Source organism: Cricetulus griseus, chromosome 6 (genome assembly GCF_003668045.3).
Source record: "Cricetulus griseus strain 17A/GY chromosome 6, alternate assembly CriGri-PICRH-1.0, whole genome shotgun sequence".
Classification (NCBI taxonomy): domain Eukaryota; kingdom Metazoa; phylum Chordata; class Mammalia; order Rodentia; family Cricetidae; genus Cricetulus; species Cricetulus griseus.
In genome coordinates this window covers 44080506-44107922 of record NC_048599.1, presented here as the reverse complement: position 1 = coordinate 44107922, position 27417 = coordinate 44080506, and the positions used below count along the sequence as shown (strand labels likewise).

At 40.0% G+C, this 27417-nt stretch overlaps 1 protein-coding gene across 3 annotated transcripts in view; it reads right to left on the bottom strand.

Moving 5' to 3' along the window:
• The window catches only part of Hao1 (hydroxyacid oxidase 1), a 95291-nt gene that overhangs the window by 25507 nt on the left and 42367 nt on the right, over positions 1 to 27417 (bottom strand). Inside the window, exons 4-9 of one of the 3 annotated variants that reach the window (XR_004770472.1) lie at positions 26621 to 26712; positions 21950 to 22108; positions 21780 to 21849; positions 19626 to 19660; positions 9464 to 9537; positions 6253 to 6382 (exon numbers count right to left, since the gene is read on the bottom strand). Coding sequence is in view for 1 of the 3 variants with exons in the window: in XM_027421694.2 (XP_027277495.1) it covers positions 19590 to 19660; positions 21780 to 21849; positions 21950 to 22108; positions 26621 to 26712 (392 nt within the window). In the remaining 2 variants the exon portion in view is untranslated. Of the gene's footprint in view, positions 1 to 6252; positions 6383 to 9463; positions 9538 to 18681; positions 19661 to 21779; positions 21850 to 21949; positions 22109 to 26620; positions 26713 to 27417 lie in introns of those variants that run through there. The other 2 variants (XR_004770471.1, XM_027421694.2) reach the window with 2 other exon arrangements.

Here is a 27417-nt window from a genome sequence, read left to right as displayed (position 1 = left end):
TCTCTTGCAGTGGAAGCGGCATTTATTCCTAGTGCACGAATGGACTTTGGTAGCCTATTCCTGCATGGAGGGATCCTCTCTCAGCCTAAATACACAGTGGAGGGCCTAGGCCCTGCCCCAAATGATGTGACAGACTTCAATGATCCCCCATGAAAGGCCTTTAGGAAGTGGGGGGGCATGGGAGGATGGGCTGGAGAGGGAACTGGGACTGATATGTAAAATAAGATTGTTTCTAATTTAATTTTTTAAGTAAAAAAATAAAAATACAAAATAAATGCTGAAGAATAGGGAAGCTCCAAGAGTAAAACCATGCACCCTCTTTCACCCATGGTAGCAGGGCATTGACTTCTATGTTCCAAGCTAAGTAGGGAATTTTGTGATCTTGGGAATCAAAGCAATCGTTAGTCCTCTCCTCTGGCAAATCCACCAGGGACAGTACAGAATTTAGGTGGAGAACATCACAGTCCAGGGGCTGTGGTTGTTGAGGGTCTTCATATGGCAAGAGTGGTTTAAGTTTGGGGGCTGGAGTAATGAACAAGATGGTTCAGAACACCTGCTCTGGGAGGTTTGCATTCTAGAAAATTAAGCAAGAGAGTTGATTTATATTAAAAAAGAAAAAGAAAAAAGAAGAAAAAACAAAACATGTTTGTAGTGAGTGCTAAAAGGAAAAAATCCAATGAAACTGTGAGGAAGTGCCAAAGAGGTTTTATTTTATTACAATTATGTATCTATTTAGTGTGTATGTGAATGGTTTTGTGTTTGTGTGAGTGTACGTGTGTACAACTGTCTATGTATGCATGCGCTCGAGTGTACAAGTGCTCATGCACACGAATGCCCTCCTCACATGTGGAAGTCAGGGGACAACTTGTAGAAGGCAGCCCTCCCTTTCTGCCATATGGTGTCCAAGGACTGAACTCAGTGCAGCAGCCTTCAGAGCAAGTGTCTTTGCCCATTGAACTACCCAGCCAGCCTACTCAGAGGGTGCATTTTATATCATGAAGCCAGAGAAGACTACATCTAGAAAGTGGCACCAAGTAAAGATCAGGAAAACATGACTGAAGGAAGATCAGGTGAGCAGATCTGAGGGTGGGCAGAGATTTTACGGACATAGAAACAAGCAAGAGTCCAGGATGGCAGAGCACAATCAGTTAGCAACATAAATGAGGGCCTGGGGCAGAGCTTGCCATTCACATGGGACTTTCCCCACCATTAGAAGTTCTTTTCTCTTTATTCCAATGAGATGGAAAGCCCATAGAAGTCTGGGTAGTGAAGAAATAGATGCCCACTTAGCTTTTAAGGGTGTCTCTGTAGCTAGCATGTTGAAATTAAAATGAAGTGGGAACAACATTGGATCAAAGAAATCCTAGAAAACTCTTATCCACAGAGCACACTTGAGATGATGTCACAAAAGGCCAGGGTTAGCCAAAAAAAGGTGGTGGCAAGTGCTTAGATGCCAGTGACATTTGAAAGTCAGAGCCAACAGGCTTTGCTTACAGATCAGGGAAGTCAAAGAGAGCAGCGCCAAAGTTTGGGGTTGAACAGTTGGGACGAGGTGAGGGGTGTGCTGAGATGTGGAAGACCAGAAAGTGAACAGAGACAGTGCTGTAAGGTGGACTCTTCATGTGGGATTTAGTTGACACACTGAAGTGGAATCTTCCATGCATTTCATTCATTGTGGCTTTCTCCATCTTTGGCTTTTGCTGTCCTATTTTGAGTTTCCGTCTTCTGAAGAAAGGGTTAAGAACTGCATGTCTGAAATTACTCTGAAACCATGAAGCACTGTGGAGTGAGTGTTGTCAGCATTTACATGTGGAAACCCCAGCATGATGCCATCAACCCCTAGGAGAGCTTTCCTCTGGCTTTTGGGAACTGGGGAAAGGAAACAGGATTTCACAGCACCCTGGGGGCTCTTGGCCAGAGAGCACAGGGTAGATTCTTTGCAGGCTAGTATAGTGCCCTTTCTGGAAACCCTCAGAGTTTGCTAACTCTTGGAAATGGAACCACCCATCATTAAATCATAACCTGAGGGGACAAAAAGTAACAACGGACTGCTCATGCCTACCTCTCTTTGCCCAGAAAGCATTAAAAGCCGCCACAGAAACTATGATTTCAGCCGAGAAGATTTGAAACCTGTGGATTTCCTCTTTAAGGAAACCAGAATCCATCCTTGCAACCCATCTCCCATTCCCAGCTCATCTCAAAACCACCAGCTCTGTCCTCGCCACGCCCAGCCATCAAATCCTGGTAGGAACAGCTGTCACCACAAAAAGTCATACTGGGCCAGGACAGCCAGCTGGCTCAGGAATTCACAAACAAACTAACCTTGAATTTTATTTTGAGCATCAAGGCTAGCTAGCCCCTTATGTTCTTCGGAGAGCCATCTCTGTTTTTACTCTCTGATAAACAAACACCAACTCAAATGTCATATTGAGCTGTGTTGTCGGGTTTCAAGGCAACTACCCCCTGTTGCCTTCTTCGCCCCAAGTGTTCATATTAGCATACAAAGCAATGGCTTCATTGTGGCATTTTTAATACTCACTTTATTCTGATTCATTTCTATGCCCCTGTACCTCCTCTCTCCAGTACCCTGTTTTGAATTCTCCTTTCATAGCAAAAACGCTTTTAACTCTTGACAGTGTGAAGATTATGCAGCCAAACTCAAGCCTCAACTGCCATACTCGGGGGAAGAGGCTTGGAAACTGTTGTTCTAGTAACAATTTAGTGATCATTTTTCATAGTGTAGACAGAAGTCATGGAACTGGCAGATGACATAATCCGGTATTTTAAAAGATGTAAGAAACCAACAAGCCTATGTGTTGCTGCACAGCACCACCTATTGATCAGATGTGGAATGGACATGAGCAAGGAATAGAACTGAGAGAACAGCAGACCCACTGAGAAAAAGGAGATGGGGGAATGGGAAGAAGAGAAGCAATGGACTTAGATTAGTGTCCATAAAATTCTGTATTCCACTGATGCAGAAACTGAACGTCTAATGAAGTTCACAAGGGGAACAAAAGACCCGCAAATCTCTTTGTAGGGAAACCCACTTTCACACTGCCCAAGTTTAAAAAGTAATGATCCTTCTGTAACAATGAAGAATGGACAGATAATGCATCAGAACAAAGATGACAGAGACTAGCCATCATGTGGAATACGTTTCTTTCCCCCAACAACACGAAGGCATTTGAACAGAGAAATGTTGGTATTCAAAATGTTGCATTTGACAATTATACAAAACACATATAATTTAATTTCATACCTCACACCCTGTATACAAGTTAAATAAATACCTTATATCTGAATAAAAATGTTACCATGAGATTTCACAAAGCAAAGGAACAAGGGAAAAAATGTTTGTGGTCTTGGCTAGGGCTAAAAAATCTTACATAAACAGCAAAAGTACAGTCATTAAAGAGAAAATTAATGAGCAGATAGTATCAAAAGTACAAAACAATATTCTTAATCAGCCACTTTTAGTGGAATACAAACTTCCTTCAGCCATATTTTAATGACTGTACTGTATCCCAGAGTAGACTAGGTTCACATTTTGCATCAACCGCGAGTATGCGTTCATCATGAATGTTCAATGCCTCCAGAAATGTTTTTGGCAGCTAATATAATAGTAATAGGTTAGTGCTGATTTGGCCCCTGTTGCTTCCTCATCAAACTACAAATTACATTCTCACCGGCCTGTGGAACACACCCCGGCTCTGAGTCCAGGCACCAGTGAAAAGAGGTCAGATCTCGCCACCTACAGGCAGAACATGAGCTACTCTGGTGTTAGCATGCCAGAAGTACAGGTCAGCTAAGGCAAAAAGGAGAGAAAATCGCTGAAGTATCCACTGCACCCTCTCATTTATCATATCCCTAGTGTCATTGCTATTTTTAGTCTGGGATCCACTAATATGTTTCTTGCACAGCAAGATTTTCATTTCCTAACAATAATAAATCCATTATGTTCATTATATTGTAGAGACAAGGAAGACCAAGGACCCACCTAGAAGAGAAGGTCACCTAGGAGGAGAGGATGCAATAGATACATGATGGGCATGCAGGCCAGTTTGCTCGGGAATCTTGTCTGCTTCCAAGGGCTGGAATTTCAGGTTGATCGTCATGCCCAGGCAGCATGTATGAGGGCTCTGGGGATCTGAGCTCCCTTGTCTTGCTTATAATATAAGAACTTAGCCACTGAGCCATCTCCCTAGGCCTGATATAAGGAGTGTTAGGGCTGAGAATGTGAAGCTTAATGCTTTCTGGCTTTACAGATCCTTGCCATTCCAGCTTTGCTACTTGATGTGGAGGAAATATAAAAATTCTGTTAATATGTTTTTAGAATTCCAATCTTGATTAAATGGTCTTTGAATATTTCACAATATTAACCCAGACAGGACCAAGAACAAACAACGGAGAAAGCCTTGAGACTTCTATCCTTAAATGATATCGTTGATGTGTTCCTATTCCTAGCTACATCAGAGTGGCCAACAACTAAATTCTGCTAGAATGGTATCAAATGGACAAAGAGCCAAGTATGTTTGTCTCCGTCACCTTTTCTAGCTCTGAAGTTCATGCACTTTGAGATGGGATCTGCCTATCCTGACTTCAGATAGATGTCATTTTAGATGTAGCCATCGTTTACTTCTTGGGAATGTCTTCAGTGAAGTCCCTGAAGTATCTGCCTTGTTATTTCTTCCCATGAAATCTTACTATCAGTAGAAAATGGTAATTGCTATGGACCAGGATCATCATCTGTATTAGGTGCTTTTGCAATTGTTCTCATCACTCATATGATACACATAAAACTATGCAGCCTCTGGCTTAAATGCTTTGGTAAATAAATGCTTCCTTGATCCTTGAACTTATAACAAAAATGAGGACTAAAATGTCACAAACCAAACGACAGCTTTAGTCTGTTACATTTTTAGGGTAGAGTTTCTACAAATATTATTTTTTAGATGATCGGGCATAGTGCTGCAACAGTAGCTCAGAGCTTCCATCATGATGTGCAATTTGGAGGCAGAAAGAGAGAGCCTAGGCCAGGTGTGTGCTTTTTTAGTGTGTGTGTGTGTGTGTGTGTGTGTGTGTGTGTGTGTGTGTGTGTGTGTGTTCAGATGACAACTTGTGGAAGCTGGTTTTCTCCTGATATCACATTAATTCCCAGGATCAAACTCCAGTCAGCAGGCGTGGTGACACACTCCTTTACCCACTGAGCCATCAGCTGGCCCCCAAAACAGAAACTCTTGATGCTTTGCACTTGTTGCTCTTACTGTTCTTTTGTGCCTGTGTTCTTCTTCCCTCTTCTTCACCCCCTCAACACCAAAAGACCTTGGCTCCAATGCTACACTCCTGGATGCTCTTTTTTCCCTCACACTGTATAATTTGTATCTCTTTTTGCCCCACTTGCTCTTTTTTTCATTTGTAGATCTTCATCAGATGGTTTGCTAGTAACCATGTGGCACAGATAATATGAGACTGTCTTGAAATATCCTCTGCCAATGGTATTAGTTCAAAACTCTCCAAGTTAGTCTCAAATAAATGCTTAGGACAGGGCATAAAGCATCCACACTCTTTGCCAACAATATCACAAGAATGGTCTCTAGTTCACCTGGAAACATTGTTCCCCTCTGAAGTCCCTTACCCTGGGCCTCCATAGTCTATATTGTTCTCAGCATGGCTGTCTTCCAAAATGGTACTAGGATGATCCCTTAAACCCCACTTACAGTGTTCTACCCCTTTCCTAAGCAAAAGTACCAAACAGCAGCATGGTCAGGCACTCTTGGTATGAACATTCTGTCTTATTTACTTTTCTATTGCTATGAAAAGACACCATGACCAGGGCAACTCATTTTTAAAAAAAGCATTTAGTTTGGGACTTTATTACTGTTTCAGAGGGTTCGTCCGTTACTACCATGCTGGGAGCACAGCACTGGTGTAGTAGCTAATAGCTCACAACCTTATCTGAAAGTTGGAGGCAGAAAGAAAGGGCCTAGGCCTGGAATGGGCTTTTAAAAATCTCAAATCCCACATCGACCTCCTAATGCTTCCCAGAATAGTTCTACCCACCAGGAATCAAGGAATCAAGTTGAAATATATGAGCCTATTGGAGGCCAGTTTCATTCAAACCACTCCCCTCCCCCCACAAAAAAATTAAGCAACACCTTTGCTCAAAATGAGACAAATTCTCAGGTAGAACTGTACCCCAAGGGCCCTTTGTAGTATCCAGCTTAGATGTGATCTGTTTCTCATTATTACCTCACTTCCTGGTGTCTCTTGGAAGTGGTTCCTCAGAAAACTGCATGGGCTCTATCCTCATCTGGAGTGAGTGTTTCCTTGGACCCCCCACTGTGGACACTTGCCTCTCCATGCCTGCTAGACAGTGGCACTGAAAAAAATTAAAAGAAAAGAAAACACTGAATTCCACGTGGTTATCACAATTTCACTGTGGCTAAATATTTTAGCCTTCTCCTCGAGCAAAACAATAGTAGCTATATTCCCTATTTGAATGTACTTTCCCATCTTAGTGAGTTTCCTTTTCTTGTTTCTACAGCCACAGGTTAACCTCCAGGTAACAGTTATGACAAAGAGGAAGAGGAAGCACAAAGGTGACACTAATGGTCAAAGGAAGCAGCCCAAAGAGGGAAAGAGAAATTGTCCAAGTGGTCAAGTGTGATTACTTCTTCAGCAGTGGGATCAGAGGCAATTCTCCTCAAATAAAAGCTGCAGAACATTTTAAGAAAATAATTTGCTTAACTAGGATAATTACCAGAGCTATTTAATTGCTTACATACATGTTAAAATATTCTTTTCTGCAACTGTCACTCAGTAAAATATTAATCTAGACTAGAATTGCTCCTTTACAAGATATTTGAAAGGATCTCCTTCACTCACTCTTTGAACTATAAAAGTTATTATACAGCAAGGAGCAATTTTCAATAATTTACCCCCAAAAAACAATAATAATAAGGTAGCTGTGTATGCCATGTGTTTGACTTAAGGAAAAGGGCTTCCCTTCCAGGACCCCATGAAAGTACAAGGTTCAATCACAGCAGAGTGCTAATGAACAGGCTGCTCTCCCAGGCTGGGCCCCCTGTGCAGAATGACTTCATTCAGGGCTACTGCTCACGCATGGAAAGTGTTGGTTAAAAAAATCCCACAGAATTCAGCCAACCTTTTCCTAACTGCCACCCTCTCCCCCGCCCCTTATTTGTCTTTCTGGTCTAAGCCAGGAGTAACATAAATATTCATCAGCTGATGTTAGCAACTGTGAAGTTATGAATGAGACCAGGCAGCTTCATTCTGTCCCTGTCCACAATATGGCAGCTTCTCCATGCAGCTCCCAGCAAGAGGACACTTTTCCAAATTGCCCCCTCCGTACTCGAAGGCTTTTCAGATTCAGCCCTTTTCCTTTTAATGCTCGAAGCAGAAACACTGTCTGCTTAATGTTTACTCTGGGGTTATAGGCGAGGAAAAGAAAAACACTGCTTTGCCAAGCTTTGAAACTTTTAGATGCCTTGACATAACGGGTGCATATGTCAGTCGTCAACATCAGGAGGTCTATGGATGGGTGCCACTGTGGCAGGGTTTTTTTATGCCACTGTGGCAGGGTCTTTTTTTTTATATCAAATTCCAGACAGATACCTGGGGCACTTATTGTTCAAAGAGAAGAGAAAATAGCCTGAGCTTTGATGTCTGTCTACTGCTTGACTAATTATCCAGACAGGTGTTCAGAGAGGATGTTGAAAGTTCTTGAATAACAGCACTTCAAACAGGTCTTCAGTGCTGAGACAAAATGGGGGAGAGGGAGGGGGAGGGGATTGCCTGACAGAGGCCTGTGATGCAATTAGTCTTTCTTTAACACATATCCCCTACAAATTACTGCTTTTGAGTATGGACTCTTACTTTTCCAGTTTCTAACTCAAAGAAATTTTAGTAGAAAGTTGGATATGAATTTTGGAACCAAGAGGCAGTGTAGATATTGGGAACCCACCATCCAGCAGTGTGCAAACGTGAATCAAACATGTTTCCATGGAGATGGGTAAGTTTTTCAACATACAGCATTCTACTCTCAACATTGTTACTGTGTTTTACTAAACTCAATGTCTGCTCTTTCCTTATCTCTGGAGAAATGATGTCTATGTTACTTTAGGGGTATTTATAGGAAGTGTCTCTGTAAGTGTCACACATAGAAAAGGCTCTCTGAAACTATTCTGCACTATGAGCTAAGAGCTTTGAACCATGTGTGCTCATCAGTATCTCTCACTGTCAGGGGTCTGTGTTTTGTTTTTTCCTAGGTTTTACCACTTACCATATCTTACAGTGGAAATAATTGTTTAAACCATGGAACCAAAAGGATGGAGAATGGAGTTTCAGGTGTTCAAATCAGGACCAGATCTTAAGCTGGCAAAAAACCTAATTGGGACAGGCACTCATAGCCAAATTCCTGTCTCTGTCTCCATCCTGGTGTCTGGCCTTGCCAAAGCCAGAATGGGAGCCAGAGGCGAGTATTCAACTGTATTCTCCATGGCTCCAGTCCTTACCAGAACAAGACTGATGAAGAGCCATTGGAGGGAGACACAGGCAATGACCTTTAGGAAAACTACCTGGGAAACAGCAATGATGGATTGTCATGTATACCCAGAGACAGCTGGGAAGCCAACTGAGTTAGCAAAGAAAAAAATCCCTCTCCCTCTCGCCCTCTAGCCTGATACTGAACATTCTGACCTAGAGTAACTGAGAACAGAATTAGTTGTTGATCTTCTTCTGAAACTTTTTTCATGTCATATAATAAACATCACAATATCAAAAATAGTTCATTTAAATACTCTTTGCTTTCATAGCATCAAGGAAGAAAGTGGCCTTATAGAGAGTGACCTACAAAATCTGCTTACAAATGCTTCCATTTCTCTGCCTTATGTATCATCAGCAAACTTGACATGGTAAGAAGGCTTCAGATCAGGAGAGGCACACCCCAAGCAGAGTCTGGGAGTGAGGGACGCTTTTGGAACTGAGGGTTCCATTGTGCCAGCTATTTCCAGCTCTAGTGTGAATTCCTTAGTGTTGATCTTGAGAGCCACTGTAACTTTCTTGCTTCATATGATGCCTTCAGCATTGTAAAATGGAAAACACAATTATTCCATTTTGAAGTTGGCCATTTTTTAAGTACCACTTACCTGAAATATGTAGTTCTACTTAGACAGATTAGGAGAGTCATGCCAGGGATTCAAATGAATAGATTTTGGATTTCCTTTAACTTATTCTTGCTTTTATTGTAGTAAAGTTTATCCGTTAGTGCTGATTCTGCTACATTTAGTTGACTGATCTTGGTTCATACACTTTCTGGATGAGTTTGTTTTTTTTTTTTAACTTCAAATGAAGGAACAGGAATTTGGAGTTCCCATCAGGCCCCCAGAACCCCAGCCCTTCCTTATATTGTATCTATATCCAAAGCTTTCATAATAAATACCTGGGTTGGAAAAAGTAGTTAACTTCTTAAAACAACATAGTAGCAGGTGGGTCTCATCAAAGCCCAGTACTCCACTTTAAGTGTATGGGAATAATTTAGGCATGCCAAGAAGAAAGAAAACAAGAAGGTAAATTTGGAAGAATGAGCAAATTCACTTTGTTTAATTTCCATCATCCCATGATCATAAATTGACAACCTCATTCCAGGTCACTGATTAGAGGTTGAGCAAACAAAGAAAAACACTACTTAAACTTCAGACTTGCTCCTACATATCATCATTTTACAGTTGTCCAAGGATGCTACATTCACAAGGCACCAGAAGATTAAAGCCAAGGAATAAGTGCATCTTCCTTTAGTTTCAAAGGAAAATCTATTCTAGAACAGTCACAGAAACTAAATTGGACAGGTGTTCAAATCCCTTTGACAAAAAGACATAGGATTTGCCTATAAACTATACTTACCCTACAATATATGTGAGATCATCTCTATATTATTAAATAATGATAAAATACAAATGCTTTACAGTCATTATGCTGTAGTACTTGTGCATGAAGGCAAGAAAAAAAACATATGCACATATTCAAGGCAAGTATAAGTTTGTTTGGCTGATGGTTGGTTGGATCCATGGATATGGAACCCACAGATGGCTGATTGCATGTTTCCAAAATTTCTTTTTTAAAATGAAAATATAGTCAGAAAACAGGAGTTGGTTTTGTAAAATGGCACAAAGATAGGGTTGCCAGGTTTCCCACACACATATACCAACCAGTACAGAGTGCCAAGTTAAACTTGAATTTCACGTAACAAGTGATATTTTGAAGCATGTCAAACACACTGCATGGGATGTATTTTTACTACAAATTTCATTGTTCCTATAGAGTATTTGCTGTTTTGTTACCAGTAAACTCATCATACATTGGTAACAACATTAACTCTTCTCTTCCCTCTTAACAATGTTGAGGACCTAGAGTGTCCCATATTCATTTAATAGCTTTTCTTCCCCACCACATATGACAGGTCAAGAAATAAGTGACTAAGGTGAGTTCAGTTTCCTCATCTTGAGTAGGAGATGGAAAAAACAGGGTGAAGTTTTCTGGGCAACAAATGCAGGAGACATGAACCTGAGGAACTCCAGGCAGCTGACTGTAAGAGGAAGCTGCTAGTCTGGGACACAAAAGCACAAAGACAACACTCTGGAGGAATGAAACTGGAAAATCCAGAGAGTCATTGTTGCTTTCAAACCATGTTCCCCCAACCATTAAGGCTTGGGGATTTCCTCATTCTTGTGGTTTTCTCAGTCACTAACTCCTTTCCCTCCTCTTACCTTGTGTCTTATCTTCAACAAGTTACCAAGAGTTATAGCATCTCAGCTTGGCATCCTTATCATGCTTAAACACAATTTATTTCCTCAGAAACACTGGAGAAATACTAATTATGCATTTTGTTTTAAGACAACTCCAGTGTGATTGCCATGCATCTCATGCCTTTGCCCTTTTTCTGGCTACAGAATTCTTTATCTGAACTGTATGAAGAATGCAGGTGACATGTGGATATACAACTGACATGCTCCAAGCAATGTTAAAATTCTGTCGCTTTGCTGAATTTCTATTGTTTATCAATCTCAATCTGATATTTACTAAAGAATCAAAGGACTTTTAAATGTCGGAATCTATATTTGAGTAAACCATACTTTTTAATATTACTATATTATCATTTCTAGTTTTTGTAAATCAAACACTTTCACAATGACAGTTTGTGATTATAAATGTTCTTTTGTACAAAATCAATGTTCTTAGAATTTTTCTTGAAATGTTATGATTTTAAATTTTCCCAGTTGCTTGCTTTCTAATATATATATATATATATATATATATATATATATATATATTCTAAATGCAAAGGTTGTATGTCAGAGTTGATCCCAAAATAAAGTCTCTGTAATACCAAGACAATTCACCAACCATTGTAACAAACATTTCCTAAGCAACAGTAACTTTTCATAGGAGGGACTGATTGGCAATACTACAAAAGTAAAATGGCACATTCTCTTTCTTCATGTACATGGCATTCTATCGCAAATCACTGTTGCTCTGTATTTTTCACACTTCTATTTAGAACATGAATTAACTACACTCATAAGTCTAAAAGTAAGAAAGGAAATATCATCACATGTCAACCCCAAAGTTGCCGAAGGTGCATTGTAAAAACATGACTTGATTTCCAGGCCCCTTCTTGTGGGATTTCTTACAGCAGAATGCATTCTGTGTGGTGTGACCTTGAGCATGTTATGTAAGAGAAAAGTACACAGTATACTGCCTGTATACCCTATTTCTGATAAGTTAGGTAGTAAGTTAATGAGAATAGAAACTTCCATTCCTAAGTTAAATATTAGAACAACAAAGAGCAGTGCAAAGAACAGTTCATCCTAACAGGACACTAGCAAGAACCCCAAAGCTCAGGTGACAGCTCCTGATCTGCTATTCATCATACCATGGCCCTGATGCTCAGAGAGAGAGATAACAGCATCAAAATCACCTCTGGAAAATCAAATGTCATTCATACAACAATGCCTCTCCCAGGCTTCCTGGCATCCTTCATGTGAAAGTGTTAAAATGTCCTTATTGATTGGATATTGTTTTAGTAACTACCATTGTGAGATTTCTTTTCTTTTCTTTCCCTTTATTTCTTTCTTTCTTATTTTTTTTTCAAGACAGGATTTCTATGTGTAGCTTTGTAGACCAGGCTGGCCTCAAACTCACAGAGATCTGCCTGCCTCTGCCTCTGTCTCTGGAGTGTTGGGATTAAAGGCGTGTACTACCACTGCCAGGATTAGATTATATTTCTAATGACCAACATGATTATTTATTTCACTGAACTGCTTCAATGTTGCAACCTGGGTCTGAATTTTTTTAACATTTCTCAGATTTTAATGTCTGTAATTTTTGTTTCCAACTGGTAGACTGAAGAAAACACAACTATAATGAAATTCTATATAGAATAGAAAACCATGCTGACTCTTACATTGGAAAGACTACTAGAGATCCTTGGCTTATGTTTGATTTCTGACCAACAGTCAAAAACTTCAAGGGTCACAAGAATGTAAGGTGCACTGAAAGGAATAAGAGGTTAAATTCTTTAATAGTGTAAGTCTTGTTCATTTCTCACTGTAACTGGTACTTCTTTCATTTTCCTTTTATTGGACAACATGGAAATCACAGGGTAACTATGAACTTCCAGCATCAAGAAAGTGTATGGTTGGGGAAATTATTAGAGAGTAAATAATTGAGATTAATTCATCAATGTTTTCAAATGTGTGTTGTTGTTTCCTTCATTTACCCACAGCAGGAAAGAGCTTCCTGAGTTCCTGGAGAGCCCATTTCAAAGCAGAGGCAGTTAAGGCACGCATGCCCTTTGCCCTTTAATTGCTGCCTACCTGAGAAGAGCCAGACAACCCTGAGCAGAGTCTGGATTCCCAGAGGCCTTTCTTTCCCTGTTTCTCTGTTTACATACACATCATTTTCCCCATCATTTGCCTGTTTGAAGCAAGATGGACAGGGGCAAAAGAGTTGAAAACCAATCAAATAATCCTGAAGAAATTGTTCACAGACTTAGACGAAGATCAGCCAAGAAGCATTTATCTCAAATGAGGTTTGGGAAGAAATCTGTGGATTTCATTTAAATTGTGTTTACTTGACAACAAAGCATGTGGTATATTCGGTGAGGGTCAGGCAGTTGATTTTGCAGTTCTGTGGACAAATCCACCAGCTGATCCAATGGCAGCCTTTCAAATATATTAAACTTTGGATTTTGTATACACTGTTCTTGCCTAATTGTGACTATTTAAGAGTTGAGTGAAATAAATCATGTTATCCCTTTTTCTTTGATAGAATAGATTTGCACCTTTAGTATTCCTGGACTGTAGTTATTGCTGTTGTAGTGTGTATGTGTTTGGGAATGTTGAAAACAGTGAATTTTAATAATGTTGAGTCAAATGAATAAAAGAGTTTTTTTTCCCAAATATTTCTTCTTCCTTATTGCTTTAAAAAAATACAACTTAAAGCAGGGCTATTCACACCATGACACAGATTATATTTAAATGCATATTTCAAAACTTTCAAAACACTATCACATACTATTCTTGAATGTTTAAACTACATTTTATGTGTTAAGCCTTGTATCTAGATGTCCGACAAAGTCACATATGGGTAAAAGGCACCATTGTTCTTTTGTGGCACTATCAGGAAATGCAGCATTTAAGAGATGGACCTACATGACCCACATGATTGTCAAATCTTAGAAGGGGCTGTTGGGATCTGAGCCTTTTCATTGTGTTTCTCCCAGGACATGCTGCCTTACCAAGATGCAAAGCAAAGGAACAGATGACAATGAACTGCAGTCTCTAAAACCAGGAGCCAGCCCCTGTTCCCTCCTCTAAGTTTATTTCTCAGATATTTTATTTTAGCATCAAGTAACTAACTACACAGTAGAGTTAGAATATAAACAAATATTGGAGCAGAAGTGAAAAAGATAAACTACCTTCTTGACTTGGGGAGAGCTATAGTCTATCCCTAAGTTTTAATATTTAATTGAGAGACTTGTTTGTTTATCCTAAGACTATTGACATAGTATTCACAAAGAAGTGAATGTTAGGGCCAAAAAGATGTCCTTGACTTGGGTAATGATACTTGTCCAAGTGATAAAGAAATTTGCAGATACAAAGTATGTGTCAGAATTCCTTAGAGAATAATTTCATACCAGATCCTACTTTGGTATTTGACATACAGGGCTTTGTTCCCTCGACCGTGCATTATTCATTCTGTCTAACATACATTTTCGTTTCTTTTAGGCTTCCAAGAGTTGTTATCACACCACATGCTGCATGCACTTCTTACTCCTACTTTGATAACAACTCGCACATACATCATTTCTTACAGTTTGTCCTCACATCCTACTGGTCAGCGATAGTGCCAGACATCTAGACAAAGAAATCTAACTTTCAAGGTTTTTAAACATACAGAAACACAGAGAATGTTGTCATTCTTCCGTTAACAGTTAGTCAATGACTCTAGGAACCAAGCATATCAAAGAAGGATCAGAGCCTAGGGAAGATGGGAAGTAGCTGCTGTGGGTGGGCCAGCATTACTGATACAAAGGCATGCTTGGTACCATGACAACAACAACAAAAAAAAAACTTGTTCACAAAACTGGAAGGTAAGAGAGGAATGAGTGTGAGAGTCTCATGGCTTCTTCACAGCAGTAGGCCAACAAATGATGTCTGAAACAGAAATGTGTGTGTGCCATAAAGAAAAACTTCCCCAAACCCTTACGTTTTCATGATTTTTAAAATACAGAGGTTGTGCATTGTAAGCTATATCATCTCTTTTCAAAGGGAAACACTGATGGAAATATCTTCTGATGTTTCATGCTCTCTTCTACTAAATTAAAATGACACTCAACATGAAGCCTTGTTTCAGGAAAGACTGCTCTCTCTATCTACCCATACAGCTATTATTCCTTAAATATATACAGCAGTTTCTGAGAGGGTAGCCCTAACATAAATAGGTTATTTTCATGTATTAAAATCTCTGGTAATTTTTATTCTTTTCTGTTGAATTGTTGGAATTTTTAAATAATCGTTCTTACCACGAAGTCACTTCCTTCTAAGTAAACATAAAATGTACATTGGTCCTTGTTAAATTAGTCCCCCATATTACTAGGTATTGTTAATAATATTTCCCTTTTCAGATCATTTTATAATTCACAAAACACTTCTTCCGATTCTCCCTGCTATGCTCATAATAACCTGATGCACTGTGCAGACACTGGTCCTCATTTCACAGCTGAGATTAGAAGGGGCCTCAGATTGAATTATGGTTCACAGACCCAGGCACTCAGTTCTTCAATATCCAAGGCTTCCTGGGAAGTTAGGCTTGGCCTTCATGCAGAGGGTGTGATTAGGAAAATTTGGCATATGATGGAAAAGCCCTTTCTGTCAATTACTCCATCAATAAGAAGATGCCGCTGTTAGGAACAAAGGCCAGCCTAACTGCAAAGGAAAACAAATCAGCCCCAAAGATAAATGATTCCACAAAGGGAAACAGGTAGGAAATGGGCCAAAATCTTTTCCCCAGCCACACTGAATCAAAGGAAAAAGTGAAAACAGGCATGCTGCTTACAGAAACGCCAGCCCTTTCATTTCTGCATCTAGGGTTCCCCAATTCCTGACTTTTAGAAGAATCTGGGGAATTTTCAGTTGAACCTTGTCATTATCTAGGTTTGGATAATTATCCTTAGAGAAGCAAACAGGAAATGATTTGTTTGTAGAAGCATCTTTTTCCTTCCCTCAGCTGTCTATGGACAATCCAGTTAAGGAGAAGAGCCCTATTGCACAAGTTAGATTTGGATAAGGGCAGGAAACTGTATTCTTCAGAATGGATAAAAGTTTTCCTCCTATAAACATATAATAGTGGCCTTCTATCACTTGGGTTAACATAATACCTAAAATAAACTATCACCCTGAAATCTTTTTATAGTTGACAAGTGACATGGTACACACTATAAAAGAGTACAAGGTCAAAGTGTGTCCTCCACCTTTATGTAATATGAACCCTTCAGATTTTCATACACAGACTTTATTTTTGTTGCTATGCAACTTACATGCAACACAGTGCATGTAAATAAATTATGAATTCTACAGAGAAGAAAAAAGAATCTTTTCTTCTTTGAGAACAAGCCACAACTTCCTTTCATGCTATCCTAATGTACCGCAGCCCTTTCAAGCTGTTTCACAAACATCAAGGTTTGGGCCAGATAAACAATCAAATGAATAACACAGCTAGGATACAGATGTAGTTAGCAAACTGCACGCTAAGAAGCATCAGTCCCACTGTATTCACCCTTCCAGGCCTGAGAACTGGGTACCCAAACCTGGTAGTTAGGAGGAAGTTTATTTCACACCCACTCTCTTCAGGTAGCAGAATATAAGCAAGCTTAAGCAAAGGAAATTCTGGAGATTTCTGTTGGCAGTCATCCCAAACTATACAGGCCACAGGCATAACTCTGTATCAGAACTATTTCAGCCATGAGAGAAACAAACATCTATGAGGACAAGATGTTACGGAGAGGTGGAACTTAGTGCTCTTGAACAAGATGCAGGCCATATCTACACGGAACATGATTTTCTCAGTGTTCAAACTGGATAGCTTTTTTTCTGAAATAAGTATAAAATAATACTACGTTTGAACTAATGAAAAGCAGAAGAAACTTCCAGAACAATGCAAAACATGGAAACAACCCAAACACCTAGAAATGGGAGAAGAGATCAGTCTACTGTGGCAAAACTCCACAGTGGATAACTACACAATACAGACCAATAAATAAAACTAACTACTGATAGATTCAGCATGAATGAATTCCACATGGAGTGAACAGAAGACCCCAAATACTCAAGTACATGCTATAAGGTTTGCATCATGTACAACTCAGCAGCAGCCAACAGTAATCAGTGGCCACAGACACCAGTGTTGTTTACTCCTAAAGAGAGGGTACTATGGGGAATGATAGAAATTTTCTACATCATGCTCTACAGGGAATGGACCTATAATTATACAAAAATGTCTCCACCCACACACTTGGTTTTTGCCACTTTACATGCTCCATATAGGCATTTTATGCCTCGGTAAGAAATAAAATAAAATAAAATGGGAAGAATCGATTGTTAAAGAGTGTTTAGTATTCTAGGTGGCACATGGCCTCTCCCTGCAGCTCACACCCAATGACTGGATCATTGAGCTGGTTGGATAAGAAGCCATAGCAGACAGCCCTAACAGTCTGTCTTCAAAGTCTTGTAAGCAGTTCTGATGTAGGCCATGGTTTAAGGAACACTGCCCTACTACATTGTGCCCTACATGATACAACAGACAAATGCATAGCCTAACAAAACTATCATTTCCTTATTGCCTTCTCCTAAAATAATTTTCAAAGACTCAGAGAACAGATGAATATTAAGTAGTATATGTGTATATGTTTGTCAAAACCTCCAAAGTGCACCATGATTGTGTATGATGCTTGTGTTTTGTGCACTTGTATAATAATAAGCTTAATTTAATTTTTAAAAAGTCAGAAACAGAAAAGACAACCACAAAATTTAATGGCAGAACTCCAAGAAAGGAATGTGCAATCAATCCACTCCATTCCTGCCATGACCATTCCTATATCCTTATTTCTTTCCAATGAATCTAAACAACTGTATCTTTCTGGCTATGGAAAACTTACCCAACATGGGGTTTTTGGACATAGTCTAACCCTGAAGACATAAAGAGAAATCTTCATAGCATAACATAAAAAAATAACAGGAATTTTATACGTTCTCATCCATTCTTGTTGTAATTTGAATAAATCTTTCTTGTGGAGCTTCACACCTGAGCTACTATCAGCATTTTAGGATGGCATTATCCAACAATGTAGCCACGATATATTACACACCAACAGCAAACGTATTTACTAACAAGTTCACTGATGAGCTAGAAATGATAGCTTTATGTAATTTGAAGATAACATTTTCTCCACATCTGGAGGAAAAGATGAAAGCTAGCTGTTCCTATCTTTATCAGAGTAAATGATTGCTTGTTTTAATCAAACATAGACATAATTTCAAAAGGAAAATCCGTGTCTACATTGCTGTCATTTAGTAATGATCTGGGGGATTCAGAAGCCAGATGGAGAAGATCACAAGAAAATAAACAAAATCATAAAGCTATGTAACAGTCATCCTTTACAATGGCAATTCTCTCCGTTGCTTCATTCATCACTCCATAATGTTTGAACAAAATTACTTCAGAAGCCAAGTGAGCCTCCCTTTACAGAAAGCTCTCTTTGGGACTAAAACTAACAGCCCTGTGATGTTACTGTACAGTGCCCAGGGTTCCACATTCAGAAGGGGTCTCATGTTTAAGACTTAATGCTCTTTGGTTGTTGTCTTTAAAACACTAACAATTTTACCTTCAAAATTGTGTCGTTTAAGTGACATTCAGTGAGACAAGTGGAGTGTATACTGAGTCAAGCTCTGCCACCCTGTGCAAGTCCTGGACATGGGCACAAGAAGGGCAAGGTGCAAGAGAGAACAACAGTCACTTTATATGGCTTTTATTTGGCATGGTAGTGCCCCTGCTGCCCCATGCCCAAGGAAGAATGCCACTAAATCGAAAAAAAAAAAAACACAGAAAACAAAGAGGGCAACACCAACAATTAAGAAAATCACGCTGGCAAAATGAAATGGCATTTTTTTTTGCTTCCTTCTGAACAAGAATTCCAAATCTTTATTCACCATGAACCCCACAAAATATGTACTTGACTCTGAATGTGGCTATAAATAAGGAGAAATGAGAGAATCAAGAAAAGTTCAGGGGGAATTAGGAAATCAACACCTCAAAAATGGGAAGGAACACACAGAGTTCAAAAATGAAAATAATTCCATATTGTCCCAAGTGAACTAGATACATCCTATTCAAATGCAGTAACTACCATGCCACATTCAGATATATGCAGACACTATGATAGATGGCTGGAAATCTACCTTCAAAGAACTAGGGTGCTAGAAAGTCACAAATTACCACCATCCATTTCAATTCTACCCAGTGCTATTTTCTCAACATGGCAAATCCAAACCTCATGTTTCTCTGGGCATTTCTAGCATTTCAAAGCCCAGAGCACACTGTAGGAACCACTGTCTTAAGGAAATCTAAACATAAGACAGGTTAATAAACAGTGAGGTCATTATCTTTTACTTCAGCACACTACCTCCAATTTTACCAGAGGATATCTTTTGTTTCCGAGCACTTTAGCCTGCCAGGGGATGACGTTGTCTAAACACATTTTCAATGTTTTCTTTTTAACAGTTAATATATTTCCAGGATGCAAGTCCATTTCTTTCTAAAAGGTTCCTAGGACACCCATTGAAAAGTCAAAAGCAATGAACGAAAAGGGATTGCTATTTTGTTGGAGAAGAACGACACCCTTTGTATTGAAGTGGGGAGTTACAGTCTGTGGTCACCCTCTGCACAGTGTCTCTTTGTCAAGTAATACATGCTGGAAAAAAATAATACAGATGGGAAAATATTGTGCACTGTCAGATCTTGGAAACAGCCAAAGGATTTTTCCTCACCAATGTCTTGTCGATGACTTTCACATTCTGGCACCCTGAAAAAAATAATGCATACATTTAATATGAAATGAATGCAATAATAATCAGGCAGGTAATCGTTTTCCCAAGGAATGTAAAACTTGACAAATGTAAGGTTTATGATTCAAGGTAGGCTTGCCAAATCTTATGTGGCATGAGACCATTTTTATTACCTAAACAGTCCTTAATACAAAATGACTGGCACATATTTTTATTAACACAAAGAGTGTATTCTTTCTGCCACATTTAATAGACAGCCAGAGGCTGAAAGCTCTCGTTTAGAATATGTCTGCACCAAATTAAAATGAGTAGAGAGGATTCACAGGATGGCATTCTTCTCCTGAAGGTTCTGGCAAACTCGTGCTGCACAGTAGCAAGAAGACAATCTCAGGAGTTGTAGCTATCCAGGTTATTTGGACCTTGGATCGCAGGAACCGAATCTCACTTCAACTTCAAATGAGGAAGCTGGTAATTCACTCGAAACTTCCCCCACATACACACACCACCACTAGCAGCAGCAGCAGCAGCTAAAGGTCCATTTTGAGTCAAACTCTAAGCAATCCACGGTAAACACAGCACTTACTAATTCTTTTAACAAACATTTATTGTTTGTGTGCCAGGCACCACTCTAAACACTGCAAACACGGCAACGAGATAAAAGATGGAAAGGTCCCTGCTCATGCATTTTATATTCTAGAGGGGAAACATAAAATACATAATGTGTATTGTTATAAAAAAATAAGTTATGTGACAGATGACTTGTGGACAGGGATAGGTTCTAAGGAAAAAGAATGCAAGGATGGGGACAGAAATCTGGAACTTGGAGACAGATGAGCAGTCAAGGTGGTTCTTTTGTAAATGAGAAATGCGCATGAAAGCTCGAAGGGTAGAGGAACCTCATCATGCATACATCTGGGGAGCATCGAGGAAGAGGGAAGATGCAGCACAGAGGCCACAAGGTTGGAACTTGTCTGAGAATTAAGGAACCTTTAAGAGGCAAGTGAAGCTTTGGTGCAGTAACAGGGTCAGTGGCGGTAACAGCTGAGACTGAAAGGGTGACCAGGCCCTTGTATACTATTGGAAAGACTTTGACATTGATGCTAAGTAAGTCATGAGTCATTAGAGGGTTCCAACCCAAGGAGAACATGAGCTAAATTAATGTTTAAAATGGCTACCTGGGTTTCTGTGATAGAAGTGGAGAAGACAGGTGTACCAGGTTAGAGAAGCAGACCCCCCCCATGCCCACTGCAAGAGGGAAAGAACAATGGGACAGCCATGTGGTGGCAGTGGATATGATGAAGAGTGGGTCAGGTTTAAATTACAGTGTAATGAGCAACCCCTATGGATGTCAAGATGAAAGACAAGGCAAGTGTTGAGAGTTTGGGAGAAAGCGAATGAAACTTTGGCATGACAATGAACTGGGAGTAAGAGGCTGCAAGTGGCACAGGTGTAATAAGGAGCAAGGGGCTTGGTTCAGACAGAGTTTGACCTGGCACTTAGTCCAGAAGGTAGAATTGATTGGCCAGTTGGATCTATGCAGTCCTGTATCAAGAAGTGAGAAAAAGAATGGTGCTATGCCTATCTTTAAAGTTCTGTTGTGCATGAAGACATCCCTGATAGGACTGTCAAAGTTGAAAGTTAAGTAACTAGGTACACTGTGAATTCCAGGAGTGCTATGCTTAAGAGCCATCAATAGAAAGCCAGCTGCAAATTCAGTGTCCCAAACACTCTATTTTCTTCCTCCTCATATCTTCTTTCCCGCAAGGAGACTGGCACAAAGCTCATGGAAAACAAGAAATCAGCAAATGAGAATAAGAACCTGCTGTGATTTGCATCTAGTGTTCTCCACAGCCTCTTAGTTTCAGTATCTGTTTCCCAGGGGTGGTGACATGTGGGAGGCTTTGGAGCCTTTTGAAGGTGGGGACTAGATGGTGGAGGTAGTCACTAAGGCCATGCCTCCCAAGGTTATAATTTGGCGCCTAGTTCAGTTTCTGTCATGAGCCCCACAATGCTTTTTTCCCAAGGTGATGGACTGAGAGTCTCTGAAATCATGAGCTCAAATAATTCTTTCTTCTAGTAAGACTTTGTCAGTTACTGTGTTGCAGTGGCACAACTTCAAGAAGTCCCAAGACTTACCGCTCAGAGCCATGGCCAGCCGGAATTCTTCCTTCAGTATCTCAAGGACATCTTGAACACCCTTTTCTCCCTAAGCAAGTAAAAGATATTAATGTGTTGGGTAAACTAGTTCACTTCTATTTCACTATTAAAAGATTTTGTTTCATTTGTTTATTTTCTTATCCTATTACCTGGAAAGCCAAGCCCCATATGATGGGTCTCCCCACAAACACAGCCTTGGCTCCCAGGGCCAGAGCTTTGAGAACATCGGTGCCTTTCCTTACACCCCCATCCAGGAAGACTTCCACCTTCCCTTCCACAGCCTCAACAATTTCTGGCAGAGCATCAATCTAAGGAGAAAAGAAGGACAATGTGACACTGTGTAAAAATTCGGCTCAATTTCACCTCCAATGACTTCAAACCTACCCAACTAAGGCTCTGACAGAAAGAAAAGAGACCAGTAGGTTTAAGGATGGAATCATGTCTCCAGGAAGAAAAAATGCAAATGTTAGGAACTAGAAACTGTGAATTTGGAATTGAGTAGCCTCTATTTCTTCCAAGTCGGGCATCAATATTTCTACTCCTGACATTTAAATTCAAACATTATGTCTAAAAATTGATAAACATAAGTCTAAACCACTTGATCTTTCATAGCTCCCTCTTTTATAAAAGTAAGTGAATTATTTTACTGGTATACAGTATCCTTAACATTATTTACTAGAAATCAGTGGCTGAAATGCACAGTAGATATTATAAGCAGTGGTGTATAAGGCCTGCAAACATGGCTGCTCTCTGATTTCCTCTTCTAACACACTTTACATCAGATAAGCATTAGGTAACTGTGAAAACACTTTACCACCAGTTGCAAGAATATGACCATATGAACCTTGAAGATCCCCATCTAAATTGGCCATTGACAATGGGTTTAGTTTACTGTAAAGAGTACAAGAACCTCACAAAGATGATGTGGCTTACAGTATCCTTCATGATCCCCTGTACTTCTCTAAATGCATTTTCTTTCTAAGACATCTATATAGTTTCTCCCATTAAAATAGACAGAGTATGTTTACCTACTCCTTGACATTGGCTTTGGTTATGTGACCCACTTTGACCAGTCACATGTGAGCAGAGGAGAAAGAGGGCCATTTCTGAGCACAGACCTGAAGCTATGTCAGGTATTTCTCCTTAGGTTTATACTTTTGTCAGTTGTCATGAGATAGGTATCTGCAGGTTTTGTTCCCTCAGAGGTTGGCCTCCGGGGAGACTACTCAGGAGGCAGAGTTGTTCAAGTTTCACCCAACTGGACCTGAAACTTATAACCCATACAGCAGGCTAGTTCCAAGCCTGAATAAGAAGATCCCAGTAGCAGGATGTTTCAAGGGAACAATTTTCAGTTAAAAATCACTGGCTTTCCCCCCTAGGTCAACAGAAGTATGTGATCCAACTGGCTCATTAGATGTAGGTGAAAATTTATGGAAATTATTCACATTTGTCCCAAAACGTTTAGATCTGACATGAAGTCCTGACTCCATTTACGTATGCTGTGAAAGCCACCACACACTTAAGCTGCTCTTTTTCCAGAAATAATTGTGCTGAAATCACTCAAAGGCTTTCCTACTTCTCTCCTAGAAGTTTAGTGACTAAACTTAAATGGAGTTTTATGTAAAAGGCTGAAAACCAAACACAGCTACAATTTGGAGGAAGTGGAGGCAACCCTTGGCAAGTGGCCTCTAAATGTTTGGCAGGTAGTGTAATTTTCCCCTTTCCCTTTTGGCTTCCATGCCTTGCCAAACATGCTTCGGATCCATTTACATACGTTCTCTTACCTATACATAGTCCCCTTTTACATTCAGGCAAGTTACATCAACATATAAATGCTACAATTTCTAAGCCATGATGCAAGCCATAATTAAGCATATTTCCCCATTTGAAACCAGAACCAAAGAAAAATATTAGCTAGCTTGGGTTCAATACACATTTTCAAAGTCACACAAATCAAGTCTGTTTAGGTTATTTCCAGTGCCTAACCTGGCCTAGAAGTACACTAATAAGGACACTTAAGATATGAATCCTGGAATATAAAACAGAGCCTGCATTTGTCTCTCTATGCCTGTGGACAGGTAAGTACCATCCAACACTGAGCAATTCTAACTTCCTCTCTTTCCAGAGCTGCACTTTCACTGGGCACACACTGCATGAAACAGAGTGATGGGGCAGACTGAATAAATAAACAGAGCAGACAAGCCCACTAGGTACGACTCTATTTACGGTTCCATTTTTTCCTTTCCCATGCATCTGTATTGCATCCATTGTTATTCAAGAAGGACATTCAAAAGTTCCACCCAAAGAAACTGAACATTAAACAAGTTGCTGCAGCTAAAGCAGAGGTAACTGAGTCCCAGCTGCTGCCTCAGTCCTCAGAATCTCTCCCAGGCCACATAAACACCCCTCCAGAGCAGATACTCAGCACCACCTTCAGAAAATCACCAACTCAGAGATTTAGCAAGCCCCCAAAATGGCTTCAATGATTCACATACACATACAAACTTCAATTCATGATGGAATTATGCTCCTTGGGGTATCCTTAAGGGAAGAGGGATGGGGTGAGGAGCTGACCTGTGGTTAGCGTTCTCCAATGGAACAGGAGAGGTTCTAACAATGTGTCACTTCTAAGCTTAGATTTTAAGACCTGGTATGAGCCTTTAGGAAACCTGCCCTTTCATGAAAACAAACCAATGTGATACACTAGGAGATGTGAGACAGTGAGATTGTCCTCCACCAGGCTGGTCTCCTGCATAAGAAGCTGACCCCATACCATCAGAAGTGAGTCCAGCCAAGACCAGAACCCAGCACTTCACAGTTCTCAGCCCAAAATGTCAACTTAACAAAAGAGGGACATAAATAAATGGTAGTTGTTTTGGCCACTAAGTTCTGGTGTGTTTGTTATATCATGAAAGTCAATTCATATACCAAGTATCTCTCAAGGATGAGACATATAAAACATACCTTCACAATTAATTTTGTGTTTTTGTGGTACTGGGGCTGGAGTTTGAACTTAGGGTCTCTTCTATGCTAGGCAAGCATTCTATCATTGAGTGCCCCCTTAAAAATAAAATATACTTCTTAGATGGTACAGAACATGCCTAAGGACTCAATTTGAGAGTGAGCTACTTAACAGCACAAATACTTATTCAGTGAAAGTGTTTGGCAGATGGAAAATTTACTGTGGAAAAGAACATTATATCTGTAAGTCTAAAGTACTTTGGGTTTAGTTGGCATCAAAATGCAATGAAAATGTTTGAAGGACTCATACAAGCTAGAGAACAGTGTGTCAAGATAAACTGAAGTTTAATTCTTGGTCCAGAAATTCAAGTAGCAATTATTTCTCTGTACAAGGGAATGCTTCGAAGTAGAAAAATGTAGAATCGTACAGTCCAGACTCATTCTTTATGGAACCAAAACAATACAAGGAGAGGTTCAGGCATAAGAGACTGGGTAACTTGCCTCTCCATCTCTCACACATTACAGGAGGCAAGAAAATAAGAAAATAACTCAAACTCAAGCCTCCTACTTCAAAACTCCTCCCATGATATCATCCTTGACCTGCACCCTGGTGTATGATGTCACAAACACTGCAGGACAGTAGGAGCTTCTATGTGTCTAGTGTAAAGGCTTATACCATAGCCTCCTTTTAAGTCTTTGACTACTCACCGCAAATCCCATACACCAAGGGAAAGAAAACACCATTTCACATAGACTGAGTGCTTTCATACATTTCTCTCATCATCACAGGCCTTACTTACATTTGCTTAAGTATGAGGCAAAACTTAAGCAAGTATACCCTCTCATACACAGAGCATGCAGAGGGAGGGGGCATTGTTTTTTTTAAACAGTCTCTGAGACCACAACTCAAAAAGCCCTTTTAGATAAGTTTCCATGTGCCCTTGGCCAGCAGGAAAGAAACCACACCATTTAGATATTTTTCCCTTAAAATCTAGTTAGATTTGATTTCAGAAGATTTATATTTTATTTTTAGAAAACAAACTTAATTTGGCCCGCACACTAAGTCTATGTCTTCATGCACAAGTGAGGCATAAATCTGGCTAAGCACTTTGGGCTGTGAGCAACTTCTCCACCCTGTTTTAAAGAGGGCATCACTTTCCACCTCTTCTCACCTGCAGGCCGCATTTAACATCACCCAGAGTGCTGTGTCTGTGGGGCTAAGTCTACGTCAGAAGGGGTGCACAATCTCCAGCTTTATGATTTCCAATCTTAGGCTGCTAATCCCACTGTGTGCAGACTTGGTTGGCCACACTTTTCAGTGCTTTGGGAAATGCTGTGCCCTGTGCACACCAGTGCTCCCTGCTGGCTTGTACTCTGTCATAAGACAAACCCAAGGTGTCTGCAGACTTAGACAAATCAACAAAACAATTCGCTTCTACTAAGTTAAATTATTTCTCCCCAGAGGCTTTTGTGATCCTTACAATTGTGCATGCCTTCATTTCCTTTGGATTGCCGTGTCTGAATCACCTCTCTCCTTCTGCAGCTCATGCATCACCTATTGATGTACCTGTGCTCACAGGAGCAATCCCTGCCTTACTAATTAGAAGCCCCTCCCCATTCATAAATAGACATATTTGGGCCAGTTAAAATAATGGTATTTTGCAAATTTAAATAATTCTGTACCACTGAAAATCTGAGATCTGACTTAACATCCCAGTTTGCCATAAGTACACACACACACACACACACACACACACACACACACGCACACACACACACACACACGCACACACGGTAGACATGTATGATGCCCTGATTTTAAAAAATAGATATGTGGAGTAATTGCAGGGGAAACTCACAGTAGCTGGCACTCCATCCAGTTGTCGGGCTCCGTGATTGGACACCAAGATCCCATCCACACCATGTTTAACAGCTTCCCTAGCATCATCTCCTAGAAAAAAAAAAAAAAACCATCCAATGGAAACAACCTCTAGATAAAAGGCTTGGACTTCAATTCTCCAGCATCCCTGTAGAGGGAGGAGGACCTCACTCACTCCCCCCCCCGTCTTGTTTCGTACTTTCATCATTAAAACATACTCAATCATTTTATTTAGAATATTAGTGGTAGCTTCTTCTTCTAAAGTTAATAACTGGAACAGTTTAACTATGTGGTAAAACTATGACGACATAGTAAATGTGAGAGTTTATCTCTGGAAAGACATATTCCTGTCAACTTTATTCTGTAATGTTTTGTTAGTTATCTGAAATTTTCATACAATGTGTTTTGGTTATATTAATTGGCTTCCACTAACCCCTCCAAGATCCTTCCTCACCTCCCTACCTGTCAACTGCTTCATTTCTTTCTCCCTCCCCACACCCTCTCTCCATCAAATCCAGTTTGTGTTGGCTGACTATTTACTGGGCATGAGTCCTACCCTGGAGCACAGTCAATATACCAGGTATCACGTCATTCACATCATTAAACAGACTTTCTCGGTTAATTATATTTTTAAGATTTGTTTGTTTATTTGTTTGTTTTATGTGTATGTGCTTGTATGGGTTCATATGTACCACAAGAACACCAGGGCCCAGTGAGGCAAAAAGAGAGTGTTGTTGACTCTCCTGGAGCTGGGGTTACAGGTCTGAACTCAAGTCC